Source organism: Biomphalaria glabrata, chromosome 16 (assembly GCF_947242115.1).
Source record: "Biomphalaria glabrata chromosome 16, xgBioGlab47.1, whole genome shotgun sequence".
Classification (NCBI taxonomy): domain Eukaryota; kingdom Metazoa; phylum Mollusca; class Gastropoda; family Planorbidae; genus Biomphalaria; species Biomphalaria glabrata.
Window position 1 is genome coordinate 4,842,923 of NC_074726.1, and position 22,836 is coordinate 4,865,758.

General features: G+C 35.0%; 2 protein-coding genes across 12 annotated transcripts in view; one reads left to right on the forward strand and one right to left on the reverse strand.

The window, feature by feature from the left end:
* Positions 1-210: 210 nt before the first annotated feature.
* Positions 211-8,473, forward strand: LOC106078695 (uncharacterized). 2 transcript variants are annotated; one of them, XM_056014711.1, is made up of 4 exons: positions 211-374; positions 916-1,151; positions 3,450-3,542; positions 5,106-8,473. In XM_056014711.1, the coding sequence occupies exons 2-4, from the start codon at positions 918-920 to the stop codon at positions 7,968-7,970; spliced, it is 3,192 nt and encodes a 1,063-aa protein (XP_055870686.1). In that variant the 5' UTR covers positions 211-374; positions 916-917; the 3' UTR covers positions 7,971-8,473. The 2 variants fall into 2 exon arrangements, with proteins under 2 accessions (XP_055870686.1, XP_013095143.2); XM_013239689.2 differs by having other exon boundaries at positions 5,103-8,472.
* Positions 8,474-9,330: 857 nt separating this feature from the next.
* The window catches only part of LOC106050201 (myosin-IIIb-like), a 117,440-nt gene continuing 103,934 nt past the window's right edge, over positions 9,331-22,836 (reverse strand). For 8 of the 10 annotated variants that reach the window (XM_056013757.1, XM_056013754.1, XM_056013755.1 and 5 more), the window contains 2 exons: positions 16,784-17,027; positions 9,331-15,462 (listed from right to left, as the gene is read on the reverse strand). In XM_056013757.1, coding sequence (XP_055869732.1) covers positions 15,282-15,462; positions 16,784-17,027 — 425 coding nt within the window. In that variant the 3' untranslated portion in view covers positions 9,331-15,281. Of the gene's footprint in view, positions 15,463-16,783; positions 17,028-18,671; positions 18,907-20,293; positions 20,354-22,836 lie in introns of those variants that run through there. The other 2 variants (XM_056013761.1, XM_056013762.1) reach the window with 2 other exon arrangements.

The following is a 22,836-nucleotide window of genomic DNA, read 5'->3' on the forward strand; positions in this document are numbered from 1 at the left end:
AAGAATGAAGATCATGCAATTTTTCATAATTCGGAAATCCAAATACAATAGATATACATGTTTTCAAGTTACATGAAGTTACTTCCTTCGGCCAGTCTATATGGTTGTAAATTAATTTCAAGCATAGAGTTACAGTCCTTTTGAAGACGCAAATTTTGATGTCATTGCACTTCCCCTAATTTGATTGCTACTTCCTTATTTTGCAATAATAGTTTCCGGTTAGCTGTATCTATCTAGGCATAATAAAAAACAAACGAAAATGAAACGAAAATGATATTTATTACAACCAGTATAAGGCCTGGATATTAGCTCATTTAGGTGACGGGCTACAACTGATCACAATATCGATACTGTATATGTTAGAATACTTTTGCGTAAGTAAGAATCCTCAGTCTAGATCTAGAACTATCACTATGTCTTAGTCTAGTCTATAATGACTATGTGACTATAGTATAGTATATCTAATGATCCAATGTAGATCTTTTTAATTTATACGTTTTAAATGTTCCTACTGCCCTTATATATTTACCACTAGCACTTTCAGAAGTTAGTCATTTAGAGTTTCTTATTTTCTGCGCGCTCATTATGGGGTGGTGATTAGATTTATTTTGATTTAATCCATTGAACTCCACTGGGAGTTTTTTTTTTAGTTAGTTTAATAGTTGTGAATCTTCTAAAACATTGATAGAACTCCTCCCAAACGGCCATTGCCAAAACCTAGATTTCCAAAACAGCTATCGCCAAAACGGCCAACGCTGAAAAGACCATCATCAAAACGGCCATCCATTAAACTGCCATCGCCAAAGCGTCGCGTACCTAATCCATTAGTTTAATGTAGTTAATTATTTACAGTATTCTTGAATCCTTTGGATACAAGAAATTCATAGTTAAATATTTAATACATTTCCATTATAGCCATGAATTCTCGCCCAGAAAGAACTCTCAATTCCCAGTCGCCCGTACCACCACCACCAGTGCCCCGCTCCACGGCCCCGTCCCCCTCACGAAATGTCCCGGAGAGAAAGACAGAATCCACGCCTTCCTTCACCCAGAGACGACGGATGGAGAGAGGGAACGACGAGCAGCGATGGAAGAGGACTGACCTTCACCTTATACACTATATGACAAAGTTGAAGGACGAATATATCCAGGTGATCATTGAAAAAAATTTACGCTATAATACATGATGCCGTTAATGGAATAACCGAAATGGTGTCGGATAGTTTTGTTTTTACTATTTATGAGACCTTTCTGAAAACACACACGCACAACACACACACACCCACACACACTTGGGGGTTTAACTTCTTGTCTATTTGAATCGATTACAAGCATAGGCGGAGTAATAAGAGCGCAGATGAAGATTGCGAATTAAAAAAGAAAATGACTTTTGTATAGCATGCTCAGTTCGCCCTGGTGCAATGACGTCACTAGGCTTGGTGTCACCCAATGCGGACCACACACCCCCAGCGACGCCACTGCTCTAGTATAATCTCTTTTGTGGACCTGTTGGGGTGGGGGGAGAGAGAATCTGGGAGAAGGTTGACGTGCTGCCTTTAGGTGCTCAGCAAACATAACACAGTTAAAATTCGGATTCGAGCTCAAGCCCCATTGATAGGTAGCCGAGCGGTTTATACTACTCAGCCGCACCTCGTACTATCCATTGTCGTCTACACGTCAAGCCTTAGCAGACGAACTCTAGAGCTGATATGCAGCCAGGCAGACGAATCAAATGCTCCATAAATTTCCCCCGAGCTTCCTAAAGAAAACTAACACTGTGACATTGTTAGAGTGATAGTTCGAAGGATCTAGGACGAACGCTTTAGTGTAATGCCGTTCACTTCCAATCTGTTTTCTTTCATCCTTAGAGTCTTCGCTTAATCACGTTTCTCTAAAATTTCTTCTTCCTCCGCCCAAAAATAAAGTTCCTTTTACGTAGGTCTTTATAAGGCTATCTTGATACTAGGTCAAACAACCTATAATATATATATACAAGATATTTTAAAAAAGATAACTTGTATGCTTGCGAGTCTTGCTCGAGTGCAATATTCGAAAGGAATATATCTTAGCCACGAAAACAAAATGCTTTATAAGAGTACTTGGTATTATCTTCAAAGACCTCCTCACCACGAAACAGGATCACAGTTGCGATTGGGCTCCACGATAACCTGCCGCCCACAGTCAAAAACGCAAATTAAAACTGTATTACGATGTCCTCAAGGCTTGCAAAGACAGTCCTACAGGGAAAAATACCAGGGAAAAGAAGGAGATGCAGAGAAAGAAATAAGAAGAAAACAAAAGCAAAATATTTTTTATAAAAAAAAAAATAATTATCTAATTTGAAGAACTCCGCACTTAAAACTATATCTATCAGTAATGTACAAGCTATTTCCTTTATACAATATCAGACAAAATAATTAATTACCAATAATTAATTGACTAATTGGGTAATTTATTTATTGATTCGTGTTTTGTTAGGTATAATAAATAAATGTTTAAAGTTTCAACTTGATCGGAGGATGCGTGAGGAAGAAACAGCGTTAACAATTAAGGGGACTAAACCCAGCAAATTAGGCCATATCTGAGAATACTGAAAGATTAATTTCCCTTGTTGGTATAAAACAAAATAATAATCCGAGAATGGGTGTCGGAGAAATAACGTGTATAAACTTTTTACCAGTCAGACGGACAGACCAACAGAGTGTGTTGACATAAGCTTAGAGTTCCCCTTTCAAACCTTGCGATCTATAAAGCAGATGATGTAAAGTTCATCTGTTTCAGTGGCCCACGGTTTTACGAGGGTGTCATGTGGCCAGCACAACAACCAACTGCCTTTACTTTTCCCCAACTAATGTTAGGTACCCATTTGAGCTGGGTGGGCTCAGAAGCGCTCTAAATCCCGGAATTAAAAATTCCTTCACCAGGATTCTAACCCGGGACGTCGGTACAGAAGCCAAACGCTTTACCGCTCAGCCACCGCGCCTCCGATATAAGCATTATAATTAATAAATGGACGGACCTGTCATCGAAAGAGATTCTAGTCGAGGCAAAGGAGAGAGAGGAATGGAAAAAGGTGGTTGACAGATCACCAACTGTCCAACAGACTAAGGCAGGGGTTCTCAACCTGTAGGTCGCGACCCCCTTGGGGGTCGATTGGCGATTTGCCAGGGGTCGCCTAAGACCATAGAAAAAAATGATTTTTTTGTGTGTCTATTCTTCTATTGCTGTGTGTGTGTGGGTAGGGGGGGTCGCAGCAGAGTGGGGGATTGTAAAAAGGGGTCGCCGAGCTTAAAAGGTTGAGAACCGCTGGAATAAAGGATAGTGGAATGGGAACTTAAAGTAAATTGAAAAATACATTTAAAACAATGATAGTTCGTGTGATACCTTTGTTACGCGCTCATTTCAGTGATGGCTGGGTGCAAATTAACATACTTAATTTTCTGTTGTAGAGACAAACTGACCACGACGAGCAAACGAGGAAACTGACCACTTCCGACCTGGACGAATTAGTGCAAGATGACATTGTCATGGACAAACAAACGGTAAGCCGCGAGCCTCATGTTCACCTTTAACTAAATTGGGCATAAATGGCCTAGGGCGAGATCTAGCGTTATAGCAGGCCTCTATACTGGCCTTCGACGTCCTAATCTGTGGGTAATGAAGATCAGGAGCTCATTTCTACGACGTAAAGATCTGTGACGTAGCAACGAGCTATTTGTCTGGACTTCCAAACAGGTTGCGACGTTGAAGGCCAGTGTTCAGGCTCGTCTTGATTGACGGAGGGTTACAACGGAGGTAGAAAGATTCCTTTAACTCTTTCTCTCCGTAATTATTTACCACATTCTGGTGGAATCAACGTTGGCATCGTCAGTTAGGAGAGAAAGAGTTAAAGCTTCTCTTATCAAGTTCAGGTGTCTCAACATGATTATGAATGGTCGAATTCATCACAACTCCCGTACATCGTTAGTTTGACGTAAAAAATGCAAGACGAAAATAACATTACGATAAATCAGGCACAATACAGACGCCAAATTTACTGATAGTATCCCGCGAATCATAGATTTGGCCAGTTCTGTCCCCTTCTTAAACTAAATTGTGACATTCGAATCGTCCTGTTCGAATTCAGACTCGAACAACTTTTTTTGTGTGTGCATTGCTTTTAAAAGGGAAGCATGGAATAGATTCGACCATTCTGAGACAAGGAAATTCGGATGAATCACACTCGCGGAAACGTTTTGCAATGTTTTCTTCAAAAAGATTTGACTCATATCGTTGCAAAAAAAAAAAAAACTCTCGAGAAAATTATTACAAAATGAAACATCATCTCTTACTTAAGATATTTTGATTTTTAAAACATTGGTAATAATGTAACTTTAATAATATTCAGACATGGATTAACAATTTGCCGCCCCCCTCCTTTACCTTTTTGTTGGTCGGTAGTTGGCTTGTAGTTCAAAACAGCTAATAAAGCTGAACCGAGGTAGGCCGCACTATATTTTTAATAAATAAACTTTAAATAACTTGAACAAACTTCTCTTGTGAACAAAAAACTCAATATAACTGTTATAACAATACACATGCTTATGTAACAGCCATATAAAAAAAAAGTGTAAACATTAACTTTTGAATTACTAGATCTACTTACAGGGCGGGCAATTCGACTAAACAATAGTGGTTATAGATCTATGTAGTAAGTAGATAGGCCTACTAAGAAAAAGAAAAAAATGTGTTGACTGATCTGCTTCTTGCAGTGTCATTCAAAACAAATATTACAAACCCGCGAAAATGAGTAGGCACCTTTGTAAAATTCCCGCCCTGCCGCGCCGCCCTATTGTTTTTTTTCTTTAATAAATTTCCAAAATAACTTTGTATGCACGAATATCGTTTTTTTTTTTTTTTAAGTTATTAAATAATAATAGAATAATTAGAACTAATATTCACTATTTAAATATTGAAATACTTCTAAAAACTAAAAATTTATAAATCTAATGATGAAAAATGATTTGGCCGCCCCTTAACTTCAGCCACCTGCGTGCAATGCACAATAGGTAGCGGCGGTCCTGAATATATATATTAATTAATTTATTTATTTACGTTCTCAGCAGCAGCCGTCATTTGAAAATTTAAATGGCCGCTTACCTGACGCTTTCAACAAAGCGTCCCATGCTTCCAGAAAAGAGCTGGCTAAATCCAATACAAGCCTGACGAATCAGCCTAAGAGCATGATCCCCGTGAGGTCCCCGACCAATCTGAAAAGATCGAGCGTCGCTGGTGTGGCCGAGGATGAAGGAACTACAGCAAAGAAGAATATCACTCCAGTGCCAAGGACAGCCAGGGGTAATATTGTAAGGCGAGCTGTATCCAACATCGGAGGAACATCTGCGTACAAAGACTATGGACTTCAGGAATTGCGCGCGAACAGAAGTGAGGGACCCGGACAGGAACACAATAACACCTTAGACGCCAGCGGTGTGGCGACCGACCACGTCTTTGCTTCACTGAACGAGCAGATGGCTTTGGAAAACGACCACACCGCAACACAGGAGAATGCTTCCAACTTTAACGCTCATCTTGACAAGTCGAAACAATCACATTCAGGTATGCCGAAATTGACGGACAAAGTGCCGGCGAAAAATGAATTCAGGCAACTTACTTCAGCTAACAAAAACACCGTCTCAAACGAGAGAGTGACAGCCAAGAAAAGCCTGCAGAATGCAATCCCAAGTAAACTCAAATTTAAAACGACGAAAGCCAGCGCCACGGAGTTACGAGTAGATGGCTCAGACAACCCTATGGAAGGCACGTCTAGATCGAAGAGGACTAAATCGGGTTCAAACCCTACTGTTGTGCGATCAAGATGGTCAGGGTTGGTTTTAGAAGACGCCAAGCCACCGCTAAAGAGAAATGATATTTCCGTTTCCCCAATGATGCTACATTCTGTCAAAAAGTCGTTGTCCAAAGACGATAAGCTTCCGCCAAAGCGAAAATCATCGCTACCAAATACTAAGGTCACGCAACGCTTATCTCCTAAACAGCGGAGAGAAATCACCGCAGAGCGCAAGCCTTCTCCGCAAGTTCCTATATCAAAATTATACGAAAAGGTTAGTTCAGAGTCGAGGAACCTTAAGGCAGATATCAGACAAGACGACAGCAAAAGATTTCAGAACAGAAGATCTTTTTCTCCTCAGCCTAGATCGAGCCTACAATTAGTTCCGTTAAGTCACGCTGAAATGAGTAACGACAGCGACTTTGAAGGCAGCGACGAAAAAGCCGGCAGCGTTCAGGGAACACCGTCAGTTATAATTCACTCTACGAGGCGTACCATCATCTCAGACCCCCCAGCAAAGAAGGCCACCTCGTATAAGATGGAATCACCGCCTTCCAGTGCTAAATCTAGAAGCTCCCGGTTAGTAAAAAAACAAGAAAAATCTTTCAAATCAAATGCCAGCAAAACTAAATCCATCCGTTCGAGATCACCAGTAAGAAAGGAATCCCAAGTCTCGAAACAAAGAGGCGAAAAAAACAAGAGAAGAAAAAGAAAAGCAAAGGACCTCAGAGTCTCTTCCTCTAATTCAGCCTCACCGTCCGTCGGATTTCTAAAGAATGTCAGCATGTTACAGCTCGATATCCTGCATGAACAAAGCACTCCCGACAGGAGCGTGACTCGAGGGTCAAACTTTGCAAAGACTAGAAAAAAAGATACACACAGTGCTGCGATATTAAAAGAAGTGAAGAAGAAGAAAAAGCCTTCTGCGGAACACTCAAAGCACTCCGAATTCTCCCCGAAAAAAAAAGAAAAACACAAACGGGGGAAAAAGCTGTCGTCGACCGAAGACAGATACACCCAGGTAGGGGGCGCGGACATTGCCGAGGAGAAAAAGAAACGCAGCCTATCGCAAAGTAAGATCAATCTTGATAAGAACGAAACAAAACCAGAGAAGACGTTTGCGCACAAAGCTGTAGGCAGCATAAGACACCGCACGAAAAGGCGCCCTTGCCATTGCAGCTCCGGGAAAATCCACAAGCACAAACGGAAAAGATGTCAACGCAAACCTCACTACAAGTACATCCTGGACCCTCTCCTCTACGCCTACTTCAACGAGAAGCAGAGGCGAAAAGTTTCGAAGCACAAAAGGAGGAAATATCTCTGGTCCTCCTCTGAGAGCTGCCAGAGGCTGGACACTTCACTGACGTCTTTCACGTCATTACAGAGTCTGACTGAAACGTCCCTCACGAGGTCTGAATACTCAGCGTGTCAAAGCTCCGTGGAGCACTCCGTGTCGGGCTTCATCAATAAGGGAAGCAATAAACTCACTTGTCAATGTTTGAGCGTGAGGGATTCCAACACCCTCAGCTGGAACATGAGTGAATCAAACGTACAGGTCCATTCCTTCCAAAAAACGTCAAGTCCTAAAAAAAAGTCAGCCAAGAATAAAGCGCAGCGGACGAATCAACAAGATACGGCGTCGGAGAGAGCCTTTCCCAAAACGTCTCTGCTGGCGAAGGAGATTCGTAGAAAGTGTCGCATTCCGGTGTCCATTTCTTCAAACAGCCATTCAAACCCGGTGAAACGGGACCAGCCGTCAGAGGGCGTCATGGTCAAGACTACATTCACAGCTAGCAAGCCGCTCACGATTGTTGCAGAAGTGCCAGACAGCGAAACCGAAAACGAGGACGAATCGCGAGAGCTGGAGACCGTGGAGGCCGAGGTTGAACGCGTCTTGGCGAATCTGAGCCAATCACAGCAAGAGCTTGAGATGAAGTTTGAAATCGTGCTAGAGAGCTTCAACTTGTTGAAAGCTAACCGCAAGCTGGTTCTCGAACACCAGTCTCAGACAGCCGAGAAACAACGAGAACTGGCAGTCAATGCTACACCTCAATTTGAAGCTACTTACTTCGACTATTTTATGTTTGTAGCATTCTTAGCAGTACAGATTATTTTTCAAGTTGTATTTATCAAAAAGTTCTAAATTGATACTTGAAAGTAAAGGAAGCTTTTTTTTTAAAAAAATATATTTTGTAAATGTTTTGTATTAAATTTCAAACAAAATGAGTGAATATTTTTTTATTAGTCTAAAGACATGCGAATACTTTATATTGTGAATGAACTCAATTTATGATGACGTCATTTTCGGCATTTCCAAACGCCTTTAAATCGTCTCGCTTTATCGAAATTCGAGACGCCTGGTAGAGTGAAATGTATTCGATTATCTATCTTGCTCTGAACACAATTGGGAAGCTATCGTCTGCACATTATTTCATGGATGTCAGTAACATTTAGATTTCAAAGTTAAATCATTCCTAAATTGTGCTGATTTTTATCACATTTTTTTTTTGAAGTACAAGCCCTATGAAAGTTCTATAATAGTTATACTATAAACAAGTTTTTGAAAACACGCTAATTGTTACACTTTTTTAAACCTTTGTTTTCTATTCTATTTCTATACAATTTCAATCAACATTTTATAAATAAAATTAAAACAATAACAATATTTATATTGTCTAAATTGTGTACTACCTAAATTGCAAATATTTTCATCATTACATTTATTTATTACCAAATATATATATTGACTCTGTGTGTCTAATTAAAAGTTTATTCACCTGTATCTCTTCCACACCTAATCTCGGATCAAGTTAAAAATGTGCACAATTATTTCTTGTGCGTACCAAATTAAGAATAACAAATAATAAAAAAAAAACACTTAGGCCTAGCTTATCAACTCTTGGTAATTAATTATTTTGTTTTGTATAGAACAAGGTAAAGAGATTCTACTTGAAAGATGTGGATGTATAAGTTGAATTAGTCCCCTTTATATTTTTGTAGATAATTAGGTCACCATGTTAACGTTTGAAGCTAACAATAGATAAAACAGTGGTTATATAGTATGTTGGGTGGGGGGGAGCTGCTTGAGCCCTCGAAGTCGAATAAGTCAAACAAACTTTTTAATTTTGTAAAATATAAATGCACTGGATAGCTATAATGGTAACCTTCACCAAAATATCCCCCCCCCCTTTTTTTCTTTCTTCCCCACCCTTTCCCCAACTGGTCCAGACAATAAGTGATAGGATCATAGTGCATTGAGAAATATACAAACATTAAATTGCACTAAAGAAAAACAATTGGTACAAATATTTCTAATTGCAGAGATTCATTATTGTTAGTCTAGATCTATTACAAATTTGACTGCATGACTGATCCAAAGTAATTGATACAAATTTCACTTAATATAAGCTTTGTTTATTTTCAATGATTACCTTTCCAAAAACAAAAACAAACTAAAAAAAATTCTAATAATGATAAGATAAAACAAAAAAAACAACAACTAATAAATCATTATTGTATATTTATTGAGATTACAAATCATAGCAGTGTGTTATTGCTGTATATCTTGAGAAACTAAAATCCAGTCGCTAGTATTATGAAAGCAATCTATTGCAGAAAACAAGAAACAACAAAAGATAAGTGTTCAATATTGAAATACTGAATTAACAGGTTCACAAATCAAATAACACTACAAAAGACCTACAGTGAAAATAAGGCTGCATATTTCACATAGCGCTTATTATCTTATTGCTTGGGAAAATTATAAAAAAAATAATAATAATGAACAATTTATAGAATGATTATTGATATTAAACTTAATAAGGTAAAATTTTTAATCAGTTGGTCTTAAACATTAGAACTATAATGATCTAGAAGAAAAAGACCAAAAAATTGACAAAAACTTTATTAAAAACATTTAAAATTGACCAAATTGTCATTAATTATTTATCTCTTTGTGGTGGTCAAGTGACAAAGAGCTCTGCTTCTGAACCAAGGGGTACATGGTTCAAATCCCAGTGAAAACTGGGATTCTGAAATTCAAGATTTTTCATGGTGCCCCTGAGACCACACAACTCTACAGGGTACCTGACATTAGATGGGGAAGAGTAAAGGCGGTTGGTCATTGCGCTGCCGACCTATAACCCTTGTTAATCAAGGGCGACAAAAAGATGATCTGCCCCATATATTTCCGCTGAAAAAGGGAACTTTACTTTCAACTTAGTTTATATCTTTAATATTTATAAATCTTATATTTTTGTTAACCAACAAACTCTTTTTTCCTTTTTCAACTGCATTGTAAGAATACTTAAACATAGGACAATTTGAACACATTGATGTAAAATTGCTTAAAAAATACATGCGCTGCTATGTCAGAGGAGTGAACAAGTGATTTGGGTTATCATGTCAGACATGAAATGCTTGAACACAAGTAGCTTTCAAAGAAATTAAAATACAACAGCTAAAAAAAAAAATTACAAAGAAAGAAATGTACAGCCTATAGTTCAGTTTTGTCTTTGCTCTGATACTAAGGCTAGATGGAAATGAAATCAAGTTATTGTTAAATTTTGGCTCAATGATTAGAGTTAATGACTAATTGAAGAAAGAATGTCAGAAGGGAACACTAAACAGAGGGTGAACTTAATTAGGTAACAATAGGCATTGGGTCACAATACAATCGGCAACATGGCTTGTTTGTTTTACATGTTTCTGATTTTCTTTAAGATTTAAAGATTATTAGATCCGAACCAAAACCTGCTGCATGACTATGGGAGAATAGCAGGGTTCAAACCTAGGAGCATCAGGATGATCAGCTTGTGATGGGATAACACATACCACCAAGATACTTCATTGCTCTCAGGAAAAAGCCACCGGCAGTGACAGCCTTGACTCACAGTTTATCATAACCGTCCAAACTTTAAAAGCTTCACTGTGTTGAGGAGTTCATCCCATTTGTTCAATGTTGGACATTCATCATGACAGTCTCACCTGCTTTTATTGTCCAGTACCTTATCACCAAGAAACAGCTTTATTAATTGTTCACAACCTTTCATTTTCATCAGGGACCATCAGGATTAGCAACCAATTAAAAAATTATGTGTAGTACTAAGAGCCCATAAGAAAAACCCTTGTAGAAGACTGGTGCATACCACGAAAAAGAAAACTTAAATAGACACCCAGCGGACAAGGCTTTGTCTGCATCAGACGTTGCAAAGTATGCAGGTCCCAAATGGATTGTGTGGTTGTGTAAATAAAGCAGTAATACTTAATTGTCAAAATCAAAGACAAAGCATTACAGCCCTTGGGATGTGTACGATTTATTTTTTAGTGGGAAGAGGATATTTCTCTATATTAAAAAATTGTATTCAATAAAAAGATCTCAATTTACTAAACCTAGATAACTGAGAATCTTATTGACATGATAATATGAAAAGTTAAAAACTAAGAAAAAAAGTAAAATCAAAAGCTTTGATCGTTGCCAAATTTTCTTTGAAACAAATAGAAGAGGTAAAATGAAAGTAGAACTAAATGTGGTTTTAAGTGTCAAATTTAACCACCAAAAAAATAAAAGTCCACTACATCTATATAACTACAACAGCTAACTTAATTAAATCAATTAACAGGTACATTAATAATTTACACAAAAATGTTCAAGAGTTGAAACTGTTTCAAAAGTTAACAAGTTTGCTCGGAACAATAATTGTAAAGGTCAAAAAAACTATTTGCATTGATAAACACATCATTTTGAAATAACTATATCCATACCATTGAAAAACATCACATTAATAATGAGGACAACTATAACATAAAATGTTTTAAAAAAATATACAATAACAGTGTCTTGAAAAGCTCTAGTTAGATTTTATATTCTGTCTTAAAATTCGTTTTTTTAGTTCATAAATATAATTATATTTTTCAATTTTCAGATAAATGTAGGGACTTAGCTTAACCAACATAAATATTAAAGAATCATTTATACAAATCCTATAAATCATTTATATTTATATGTACATACAAATAATGACATTAGTAGCTTTACTGAAAAAAAAAAGGCAATCACATGAAGACAACATCAAACTTGAGAAAACGACAGAAATTAAAATATAAGTATCTAGAATCAATTGCGAGTTAATGAAAAAATGAAGATCTAGGCATTCATTTAATGACACAATTTCTAAGTTAAGTTTCTTTACCAGGACTCTGGTTTAGTAAACCTTTGTAGAAGACTGCTTGCTGTATGAAGATTTTACAAACAAAATTTCTTTTTTTTTTTTTTATAATTTTTGAACATGTAAACAAAATGTTAGAAAAACATTTCCTTCACCGCCCAGCCTTCAGTAATATCTAAATTAAAAAACACCAAACAAATTCAGGAGATTTTGAATTCATTTGAACAAGTGAACAAGTTGATGTTTCAATATTGTCTTCCTTCAGACCCTGCTGAATGTAACATTTGTAAGTAAAAAAAAATTGTGTATCATCTTTAGAATACAATATTGTGATGAAGACAACAAGGAAAATAAAAAAAAAAAAGGTTTGAACCCAAGACTAAGCTTACAGCATCTTTATAACTATCAGTGCCAGATTGGAGGATGCCTGCATCAGTACCATCTGCTCATAGTAAGCTGTAACAACTATTATCAACAATTTGATTAGTGTGCATACACAACTTCTGTGTGCACAGAAATATTTATCACTTGTTATCACTAAAATAAAAAATAATAAACATTAGATACACAGTTGACTCTTGATAGTCTGACGATTATGGGATTATGGAACTGGAAGGGGGGGGGGTGTGTTTGATTACCGCAAACGTCTTAAAGGTTAGCTGTAGGCTACTTCAAAGAATTTGACTATATGTCACAAATACACTAGTTATGGTGTAATAAGAAATTCTGTTTCAAGGCTAAAATATAAATGAGAAAGAGAAAGCTTCGTCAAAGTAGGGATATTAGCTAGATAAAACAGTGGGAGTTTTACCGTAGTCATACCTCTAAATGGAGGTGCGGTGGCTGAGCGGTAAAGCGCTTGGCTTCTGAACCGGGGGTCCCGGGTTCAAATCCTGGTGAAGACTGGGATTTTTATTTCGGGACCTTGGGCACCTCTGAGTCCACCCAGCTCTAATGGGTACCTGACATTAGTTGGGGAAAAGTAAAGGCGGTTGGTCGTTGTGCTGGCCACATGACACCCTCGTTAATCGTAGGCCACAGAATCAGATGACCTTTACATCATCTGCCCTATAGACCACAAGGTCTGAAAGGGGAACTTTACTTTTTTTTTTTATACCTCTAAATAATTTACCATTTTTTTAAGGAAGACATAACGTTTCATGCTTATAATTGCCAATTATCCTGATCATTGTGTAAGTCAAATCTTTAACACTAAAAAAAGCCAGGAAAACTGTCATACAGTAGTCATAGATAAGAACTTTAAACTTATCACTACTTAATGGGCAACTGGCACAAAATGCAGTAGCAAAAGATGCATGCACTGTCTCTGTGATGAATTAATGTTTTGAATTAAAAAGTGTTGGGCTTTAAATAGGTCTGCTGAATTAAACTATTGTATGTCCCAGAGGAAATTGATCCTGATGGATTACATTATTTAATGCATACTTTTCAACTAGTTACATTAATATATTTAAATAGTCTTCTTGAAAGTTTGTTTACACTTTTGTAATTAAGTGTTACAATATTTCAGAAAGGAAGTAACAGGTGACTTGTATAAAAATAATGCAAGGGCATCTACACATTTACCAAGATTACTTTGAAGTTTTCATTAGATCAAGGAAGAATTAACACTTAAACAGTTTTCATCATCCTCAATGTGAAGCATTATGAAGCAACACAAATATTTCAAAGCACAGATGGGAGTAAGTAATTTATAAAGTAGGTTAGTTTGAAACATTCATAAATACATACACAATAGAATGTTAATTAGCATTTTATTTGGAAATATACAGATAATTGATAAGGAATCATGTTCATTTACAAGATACTATTGCCACAACCTTAATAAATGTAAACAAATATAATAATTGTACCCAAATATTTCTTCTAAAGTATATGTAAAAAAAAAGTTGAATTATATAAAATCACTATTTCAATATCTTTTTGTAGGTCAAGCAATAAGAAAATTTGCAATAAGAAAATTTGAAGAAAATTTATATTTAGATTGATATAGTTGTAGTGTTTCAATAATTCAAAACAGTCTCATCCTTAACAGAATTCTAGTTTGTCTTAATTTCGGTCAGACTGAATTTACATAAAAGTAAGACTTGACAATAAAAAAAAAAGCAAAGATGTTATGGGGCACAAGAGCTGTGCAAAGTCTATGGAGAGCTGTAGATGGGAGCCCATGTTCCTCCATGGATACAATAAATAGGTCAAATGCCTAGAAAAATCATATGAGCAAAAATAAGACAGCTGCCATTGCTTATCCATGGGTATTTTCCGTCAAAAAAGAAACTAATTATGTCCTACATAAATCGATACGAGATAAGAAGGATGTATCCTACATAAGTAGATGAATTATAATCTAATGTTGTATGTTAGTTATAGACTTGGCTAAGTCATTAGTTTTCCTGGCTGACTCAGGCAATCTGTTTTTGGCTCAAAATGGCACTAGGGAAGAAGGGGCACTTGTTTGATTTGTCCTAGCATATGGGATAAGAAGGATGGTAAAGAAGTTGTCACCTATATCAACACTGAATATCACCCTAGATGGTCCCATGTATATTTTGATTCTAATAAAATCACATAAAACTATCCCCAACAATTGACAAAAATAAATAAATAAAGTCCATAGTAACAAAATGACTGTATAATAATTCCTATAAGTAACTACAACAACATTCCATTGTTACACATCTTTGTGTAGGCCAAAAGTGAAAACACTTTGAAAGTTCGGCCATTTCAAAAAAAAAAAATGACTTTCAAACAATTCATGTAAATGTGAGCCTGGAATGTCTAGTTAACATTGAAATAGAAAACAGCAATGTTGGCAGCTCATTCTCAAACCAAAAACAAAATAAATGAAACCCACAAAAAAAAATATTGTCAATTTTAAGGTAAATTATATATCACATTAAGATGAAACAAAATATAAAATTTTTTTTTTTAAAGAAATTTAGGATAAAAAAAGAAGATAATTTAAACCCAATAATACAAAAAAAAAGTACATGATTCAAAAATTTTAATATTTGTGCTTGTTTCAAAAATATTTTATTAAAATATTTACTGAAAGGATAATAAATTTTTTATACAAAATACGTCATTATAAACAATATAGAGATCTTTTGTTAATTTTTGTGTATATATATAAATATATATGTATATATCTGAATGCTACATTAAATAGGATAATGGATAAGTATCACATTTGCCAAAATGACAGAAGACTCATGGGAAAGTCATTATTTATATTGTCACTGAGATAAAAAAATATATATATATTTTTAAACATTTCCTTTCTTCTTGAGGACACTCCTATAATCTAAAAGCGGGGTAGCCTCTGAAATTCGAACCTTGGTGTCGGTGTTGTAGTCAAACTTTGTTTTCCTCAGTTTGGACCTCATCTCTTCCAGGGTGGCGTTGGTTCCCTCACTTGAGCTTGGCATGGGAAGCTTAGTGGTGGCCCTGCGACATGAAAGATGATGCTAATATTAAGAGATATGTACAATACTCTAGTGCTTACTATTTGATAGGGGGTGTGGTGGCTGAGTGGTAAAGTGCTTTGCTTTCCAACTGATGGATTTCGGGTTCCAATCCCAAATGAATTACACGATTTTAAGGATACCCCAGAGTCTACCTAACTCTAAAGGATACCTGATATTCATTGGGTATGTTAATATAGTTGGTCAATGTGCTGGCCACAAGATCCGCTCATTAACTATCGGCCTTAGAAACAGATTAGCTTTACATCATTGATCGCACCGTCTGAAAGTGGTACCACCATATTTGATAGATTCTGTAAGGTTGCTATTTTTGGAAGCAGTTCTTAGCACTAAAATACCTAAAAACACCTTTCAATGGCATGTGTTTCACATAGCCTTTGACGACCAGTCTGGGCTTCATGTGTGGTTCATGTATTTAGGCCCAGCACAATGGGGCAAAGTAGGTGAAAACTTCAGGTGAGATGGGCTCGTTAGATTTGGAGATGAGAAACCTTACCTCCACTGATATTTTATTGGCTTCAGGATTCTACCTTGAGAAAAAAAATAAATCATTTTTTTGATCTGTATGAGAAGTTCATTATATTCACATCTAAGGGATCCCAGATAGCCTATATGAATATTATTTATTTAGAAATAGTTCAAAGACTCAATACTTGTTTTTCAACAAATGGTATAGCTATAGAAAACATTAGAAAAATGAACCACTATCACATGACCAGTCACAGAAAAATTCTGAATGTAAATAGCAAGAAAAATACCAGATACTGAAGTCCTTGAAGAGCGGGCCTGCAAAGCATCCACACAATCCTGATGCAGTCCCAGCTATGATGTGCAGGGCACGTCCTAACTCGCATCCCTAAATGACTCCTGTATGGCCAATTAAGGGAAGGAAAGCACTCACAAGGTGGACAAAGAAAACGCTTAAGGGACACCCTCAAAGCTTCTCTGAAAGCGTTCAGCATTGACCCAGCCACTTGGTACACAGAAGCACATGACAGAGCATCATGGCGTCATTGTGAAAACTGGCACACAAATTACTGAGGACAAGAGAACAGCGCTGGCAGGAGAAAAGCGTCAGAGAAAAAAAAGCAAGTCCAACGCCCAGTGTGCAGCCGAACATTCCGGGCTCACATAGGTCTCACCAGCCACATGAGGAGGCACAAAACCCCAGTAAGAAGCCTTCAGCCCTCCCCAAGATGACAAAAGTGGTCATCTTCGAACCACGATAGAGGAACTATATATAAAGCTTGGGACACTTGATGTTAAGTTTCACTTTGCCTTACCTGTTACCGTTTCGATCCGTATTTCCAAAATTGTGATTGACAAGATCTGGATGTGGGAGAACAGATGGGTCATCGCTGCTCGGGGACGGTGGACCACTGCTGTTGATATCAGACTCTGCATACTCAATTTCAATCTCCCCTTCAAAAGATGTTGACTGGGTCAACCTCTGCTGCCACAAAGCCAGGATGCTTCCAGTAAGCTCAGATTCTAACCTCTTGGCCAGTTCTGTTGGACTATCTTCCTCTGTAATGAAATGTTGGGACTAGAAGATTAACTTGAATGTATGCGACTAACCCAGAGAGAAAGATTAATTATACGTTCAAAAGACATTATACAACCAGATACTAAATGCAGCAAAATAAAGTATATATATATATATATATAATTATTTTCAAGGATATTTCATTATAAGTTAGACTTCAATAGAAACGAAATAGAATTTTCTATTTATTTATTTTCATTTAATTACTACAGGTGATAACTGCAATAGTGTAATTACCTTAGAGTTAAATAAACTGAGTGCTGATTTGGGTCCAACAGAGTCAGCCTAATTTTGTTTTTATATTAGTAAGAAGATAAGAGAGGCCAGGTGTTTTGTGTTAGACAGAGCCAAAAAGTAGATGTGTTGACAGGAAAGTGTGTTAAGACTACACACAATGATTAAAAGAAACAACATTACTAAGCCAATAAAACACTAAGTGTCTAGATGTTATCTGCCTATTGGTTTCATGTCCATTAAATCCATTAAATAGAGAAAATGTAACAAAATGGAGCTTCAAAATAAAAAAAAAATTTTCACTGTAAAAAAATATTAAGGAAAATGTTTGTCGAATTGTGGGGTTGACCCCATAGGTGGGAATCACTATTATAACAAGGGGGCTGTGAAGGCGGTAATATATATTTTTTGAGAGGCAAAGTTTTTGTTCTATTTACATTGTTGTTATAAATCGAGCATTTAAAATTTTAAAGTAAAAAGACAAGAAAACTGTTTCAGAAACAAATAATTAAAGAGACAAATTTACACTTTCCAAATAGGATCTTTTAACTTGTTTTGCAAAAAGGTGTCAGCAGCAAGGCTATAGCAATATATTTTGTAAAGGGGGGGGGAAGCTTAGTGGTAAAGCGCTTGGCTTTTAAACCTGGGGTCCTGGGTTCAAATCTAGGTGAAGACTTTTGGATTTCGGGATTTTTAGGGTGCTTCTGAGTCCACCCAACTTCTTATGGCTACCTGACTTTCAGCAGAGAAAAGTCAAGGCGGTTGGTTACCTCATTCATCAGTGAACCTGGGACCCATCGGGCTGTAAGCCAACTGCTTTAGAACTTAGCCACCATGTGTCTGACAAAGCCTTATGCTACTGACTATAAGTCTCTATGACTATCCCATTCATCTTCCATATTCATGAGCTGCCACTTATTTTTCTTAAATCATTGAATTAAAACAACTAAAAAACAGGACTTATAGTTTTCAACCAATTATGCTAATCATAGTTTAGTTTGTTAATGTCAAGACTAAAACTGTATACTCTGTGGATGAATCAGAAATAAACCAGACTAAAGTGTAAGCCTAAGCATCTTTGTAGGACTATGCTAAAACTAAGCAATGACATGAATGTTAGCGTTTGTTGTGTGAAAAAAAAGCATACAAAAAATTAAGTGCCTAAAAATATTTTATGAAAAACAACAATGAGAAAGAAACATATACAAAAAATCTTTTTTCCATAAAGTGCAAGGTGCCTTGTTTATGTCCTACACGTGCAAGAACCATGGGCTGAAAATTTTAATTAGAAACAAGTTATGACTACTATAGACTTCAGAAGACAAGTGCAGCAATGAATAGTGAAACTACAAGAAAATCTGACAATCATTAAAAATTAAAACAAGATCTAATAAATATGTTATTCATTTATTAGAAAAACAAAACTGTTAGTTTCAATTAATTTTTCTTTTCTAATTGAAACAAAAAATGTTAATTTACAAATTATAGCGCAGAATGAATAAACAAAATAAATAATGTGTATTGAAACAAAGGGGCCAAAATGACTTGTTAAATATTTGGTCTTGAAAGGCTGCTTGCAGCTGGCTATATGGAAGATTTTTTGTCTTTAGTCTGCCATATTGGTTTCTGAAAAATGTTGCATTCAAAAATAGAGTCAATAACTAATATCTTTCTTAATGTGACAAAAAATAATAACATCTTGTTAAGATATTTAATGAAACAATTAAGCTGCTGTACTAATCATTTATTTAAGAGGAATAACCCATTTCTTATACACAATAATTTTCTAAGTCAATTTTATTCATAAGCACCTTTATCTCATTGAAAAAGTAATCAACAATATTCTAACTACCAATAACAAAACAGAACAATTGACCACCCTTAAAAAAAAAAGAAATAAGAATTAAATAAAAAATCATAGTGATGAGAATCTGTTATATAAATTTAAAACAATTTAAAATCTAAAGTTTTCTAAAAAAATCATTCCCAAGGTGGAATATAAGTGTATATTCTTAACCAAAAAAAAAAAAAGATTTATTAGTAAACTATATGAAGCCTTTAATTTCACATGTTCACAAGCTGACTCACAGTAGGTTCTCAACTGTATTAAGTTATTTCAAAAGTCAAGATTTTGTTTACAAAAAAAATTTTATTCCCCTCCTTAGCTCTCAGTAATGAATGTTTTTTTTTTTTTTAAGTGTCAATTCAATGCCTAAACCTTCCAAGTAATTTAATCTAGGAGTAATCCTTAAATCTAACCCAAACCCTGTAGTCTTTAAAAGAATGACAGGTTATGAAGGATGAAGAAAAGGTGAAAAAAAATGAGATCTATAGATAAAACAGTTCCCAATACCTTGAATGAATATAGAATAGCAGCTAATTTTCTTGCTGATATTTGTTAACAAAGTAATTCAAAGTTTAGTGGATAAGTATTCCACATGGTTTTCTGAGCTCATAAAATCATATGTTCACTAGTCAGAAATAAGATTCTTTTTAATTGGGCCTAATCATTTAACTTTGTGATTATCTTTTACAAATTCTACCATTTCAGCTTTTCTTTCTAAACATTTGATCTTCCTACTTATTTGTACCAAAATGTTTCTGTTTTTTGCTTGGTTTCAATTTCTTAGAATAAATTTCCATTCTTCACATTACAATGAACATCAAAACAAAGATAGACTCTGTTTAGACAGAAATTCTGCTTGTCATACAGACAGATAATAAGTGTGAGGAAAAAAACAACTTATTTTAATGAAACTAATTTTAAAAAAAAAAGATAAATGATTTTCCCCATCAACTATTTTTTTTTAAACATTTAAGAGCAAGCCCAAAAGATGACATTTTACTATTTGGTTAAAGAGAAAAATAATATATAGCAACACCTATGTGGAATTAGCAGTAATAAAATCATAATGCATAAAATCTTTTGCTATATTTCCTATCCATTTAGTTCTCTTGGTCTCATGTATTGCAAAGAGATTATCCTACTGTATGGCAAGTATTCACTTTGTACCTTATGTGGAAGTGGGTGAACATTTCCAGACATGTAAACATACACAGCCGCACAATTTGCCTTTTAGATTAAGAAAAACTAATCTCAGAATGGATGTATAACATAAAGCTTAATTAAAATCTATTCCAGTACTCTCATTTTATGCCTAGTATAAAGTGTTCTTAAGTACTAATTATTTTATGGTACCAATACTGAATTACCGAAAAATTAATAAAAATTTATTTAAATTCACATTAAGAGAATCATTAAAAATATTTTAATTAAATTTTAGGCAGAAAATCTAAAAGCACTCTTAAAAATTGGTTTCTGAAAAAAAAAATTAACATAAAATTTAAAATTCCCTTAAGTCTGTCAATATTACTTTCATAATGTAGAAAGAATTTGACAAATTATGCCATTTGGATACTTCTGATATATTAATATTTTTGTAAAACAATGTCTAAAAAAGAACAACATAAAAAAATGTTAATCTAAAAAGTGAAGCCCCAGAATAAAGGAAGCTTTAAAATCATGTGCAAAAAAAAAAAATTAAAGAAACTTTGGACGACAAACACTGGTCAATATTTTCCTCTTTTTTTCATTTTTAAAACTCCATTATGCCCTTCTATCAACCCCATTATTAAAGTAGGTCAATCTGCGGACCAATTTAAAGTTGATTCAATTGTTGAGTGTATGAGATATTTCTAACAAGCAATCTTGACAGAAAATGCTGAAAGAAGAATGATCTGATGAACAGCAGCGTCCCGAAGATTTGTTAAGAAGTTCTAATTTTGTAAGTTAAAATCTTTTATTGAACTGAGTTATATTCTGTTTGAATCAGATTAAGAAACTAATCTCATATTTTTGTTTATATATTTTGAGCCTTGATTCAGAGAGAAAGACTTTTATGTCCTAGTCTGAACTCCTGCAGGTACTGAAAGATATGGAATGACAGCAGACAAATCTTAGACTCTGTACCATCATGACAACAATCCCAAAAGCAAACCGTATGACCATGCAGCCAAATGTATTTGTATCATTGATTAACCCATGCATTATGATTATTTATATAATAGGCATGACACAAAGACTTGCAACAGAACAAAACAAATCACTAACATTATTATGTTTGATTCTCATTCTGACAAGGTTATACAAAAAGTAAAGTGGGTAGACTATTAGAAGTAGGTCAAGACAGCATACCAAACATGATGTTTTTTTGTTGCGATGAAATAACTCATGCAACTGGTACAGACTATACATTCTAGAATATGTGCCCCTCTGTTTGGGACCCTCAACCCAGGGAAGTATAAACAAACTAAACCATGAGCCATGAGTTTTAAAACAAATGACTATTTACATTCGACTGGAATAACACCATTAGTAAAATCACTACTGAATATGTGTACAAATAAATTGTTCAATAAATGAGTAAATGATGGTCATGAAAGCAAAAAGAAAATGATTAAAAAATAGCTGTATAAAAAAAGGTTCTATTGATATGTTTCATTTTATGTAAAATTTCAACCAATAACTTTAAATAAATGATTTGATGTTATAACTATAAAAAAAATAATTTTTTTCATGTTAATTGCAAGGGCTATATTCTAGGCAAAACTAAAACAAATGCATTTACTCTTAATATGCAACATGCCCAGCACTAAAAATTCAAATTATATAATTATGTTTTAAATGGCTCTGATAAATATAAATGTAATATTTTACATCAGTGATAAAAGATGTGTACAACGCTTTATTACTCTTATATTCATTCCTTTGCATAAAAAAAAACAGGTTTGGAAACCACAGCACTAGCCTACACATTCAAACTAATATGGAACTGGTGAGTAAAAATGTTTATCACAACTGATGCATGCAGACGCAGTGGAATACAGCATATAGTTATAGGAAAATTGTCTAGAGGGGAAACAGTACTACTGAAGAAATAGAATTTAAAAAAAAATAAGATAGAGAAGAAATAAGATCTAGAGGAAATAGGATATAGAAGAAAGAGACTAGAGAAGAAAGAAGGGAAATAGATTTATAGAATTAAGAAGCTGTCCAAATAAATGATTCATTACAGAGACAATGAAACATGTACATTTTGGGAAAATTGAAAAAATTGAATTCTAATGTTTATTGTTAGTAATAGACAAAGTTCTCTTGAGGATATTACAAAAAAGAGAGAGAGAGAGTTCAAAATACCTAACCATAGTTTTAATTTTGCATCTATTGGAATTACTAAGATTCTAAAATTTCTTAAAAAATCTACAATATATCTTCCTCACAGAACTAAAAAAAAATAAAATGTCTGACTCTCCAACAGAAACAAAATTTAAAACTAATAAAAACAAGTTGAAAAAAATATTCAGTCATCCCTAGTGCTATTAGAGCATGGAATGGGTTGCCTGAGTCAGCCAGGAAAACCAGTGACTTGGCAGAATTTATGTCATTGGTTATTATGCATGACTAAATGCATGACACGTAGGACGTAATCATATTCTTTTTTGAAGTAATGTCTGTATTATATAAGATAAGAAGAAGAAGATAAGATAAGATAACAT

What these genes read in the sequence shown, in the direction of transcription:
- LOC106078695 (XM_013239689.2), top strand. Translation starts at nt 918, where the DNA reads ATGAATTCTCGCCCAGAAAGAACTCTCAATTCCCAGTCGCCCGTACCA. An exon ending in TGAAGGACGAATATATCCAG is followed by an intron (nt 1,152 to 3,449) that starts GTGATCATTGAA and finishes TTTCTGTTGTAG; the next exon opens with AGACAAACTGACCACGACGA. An exon ending in TTGTCATGGACAAACAAACG is followed by an intron (nt 3,543 to 5,102) that starts GTAAGCCGCGAG and finishes TTACGTTCTCAG; the next exon opens with CAGCAGCCGTCATTTGAAAA.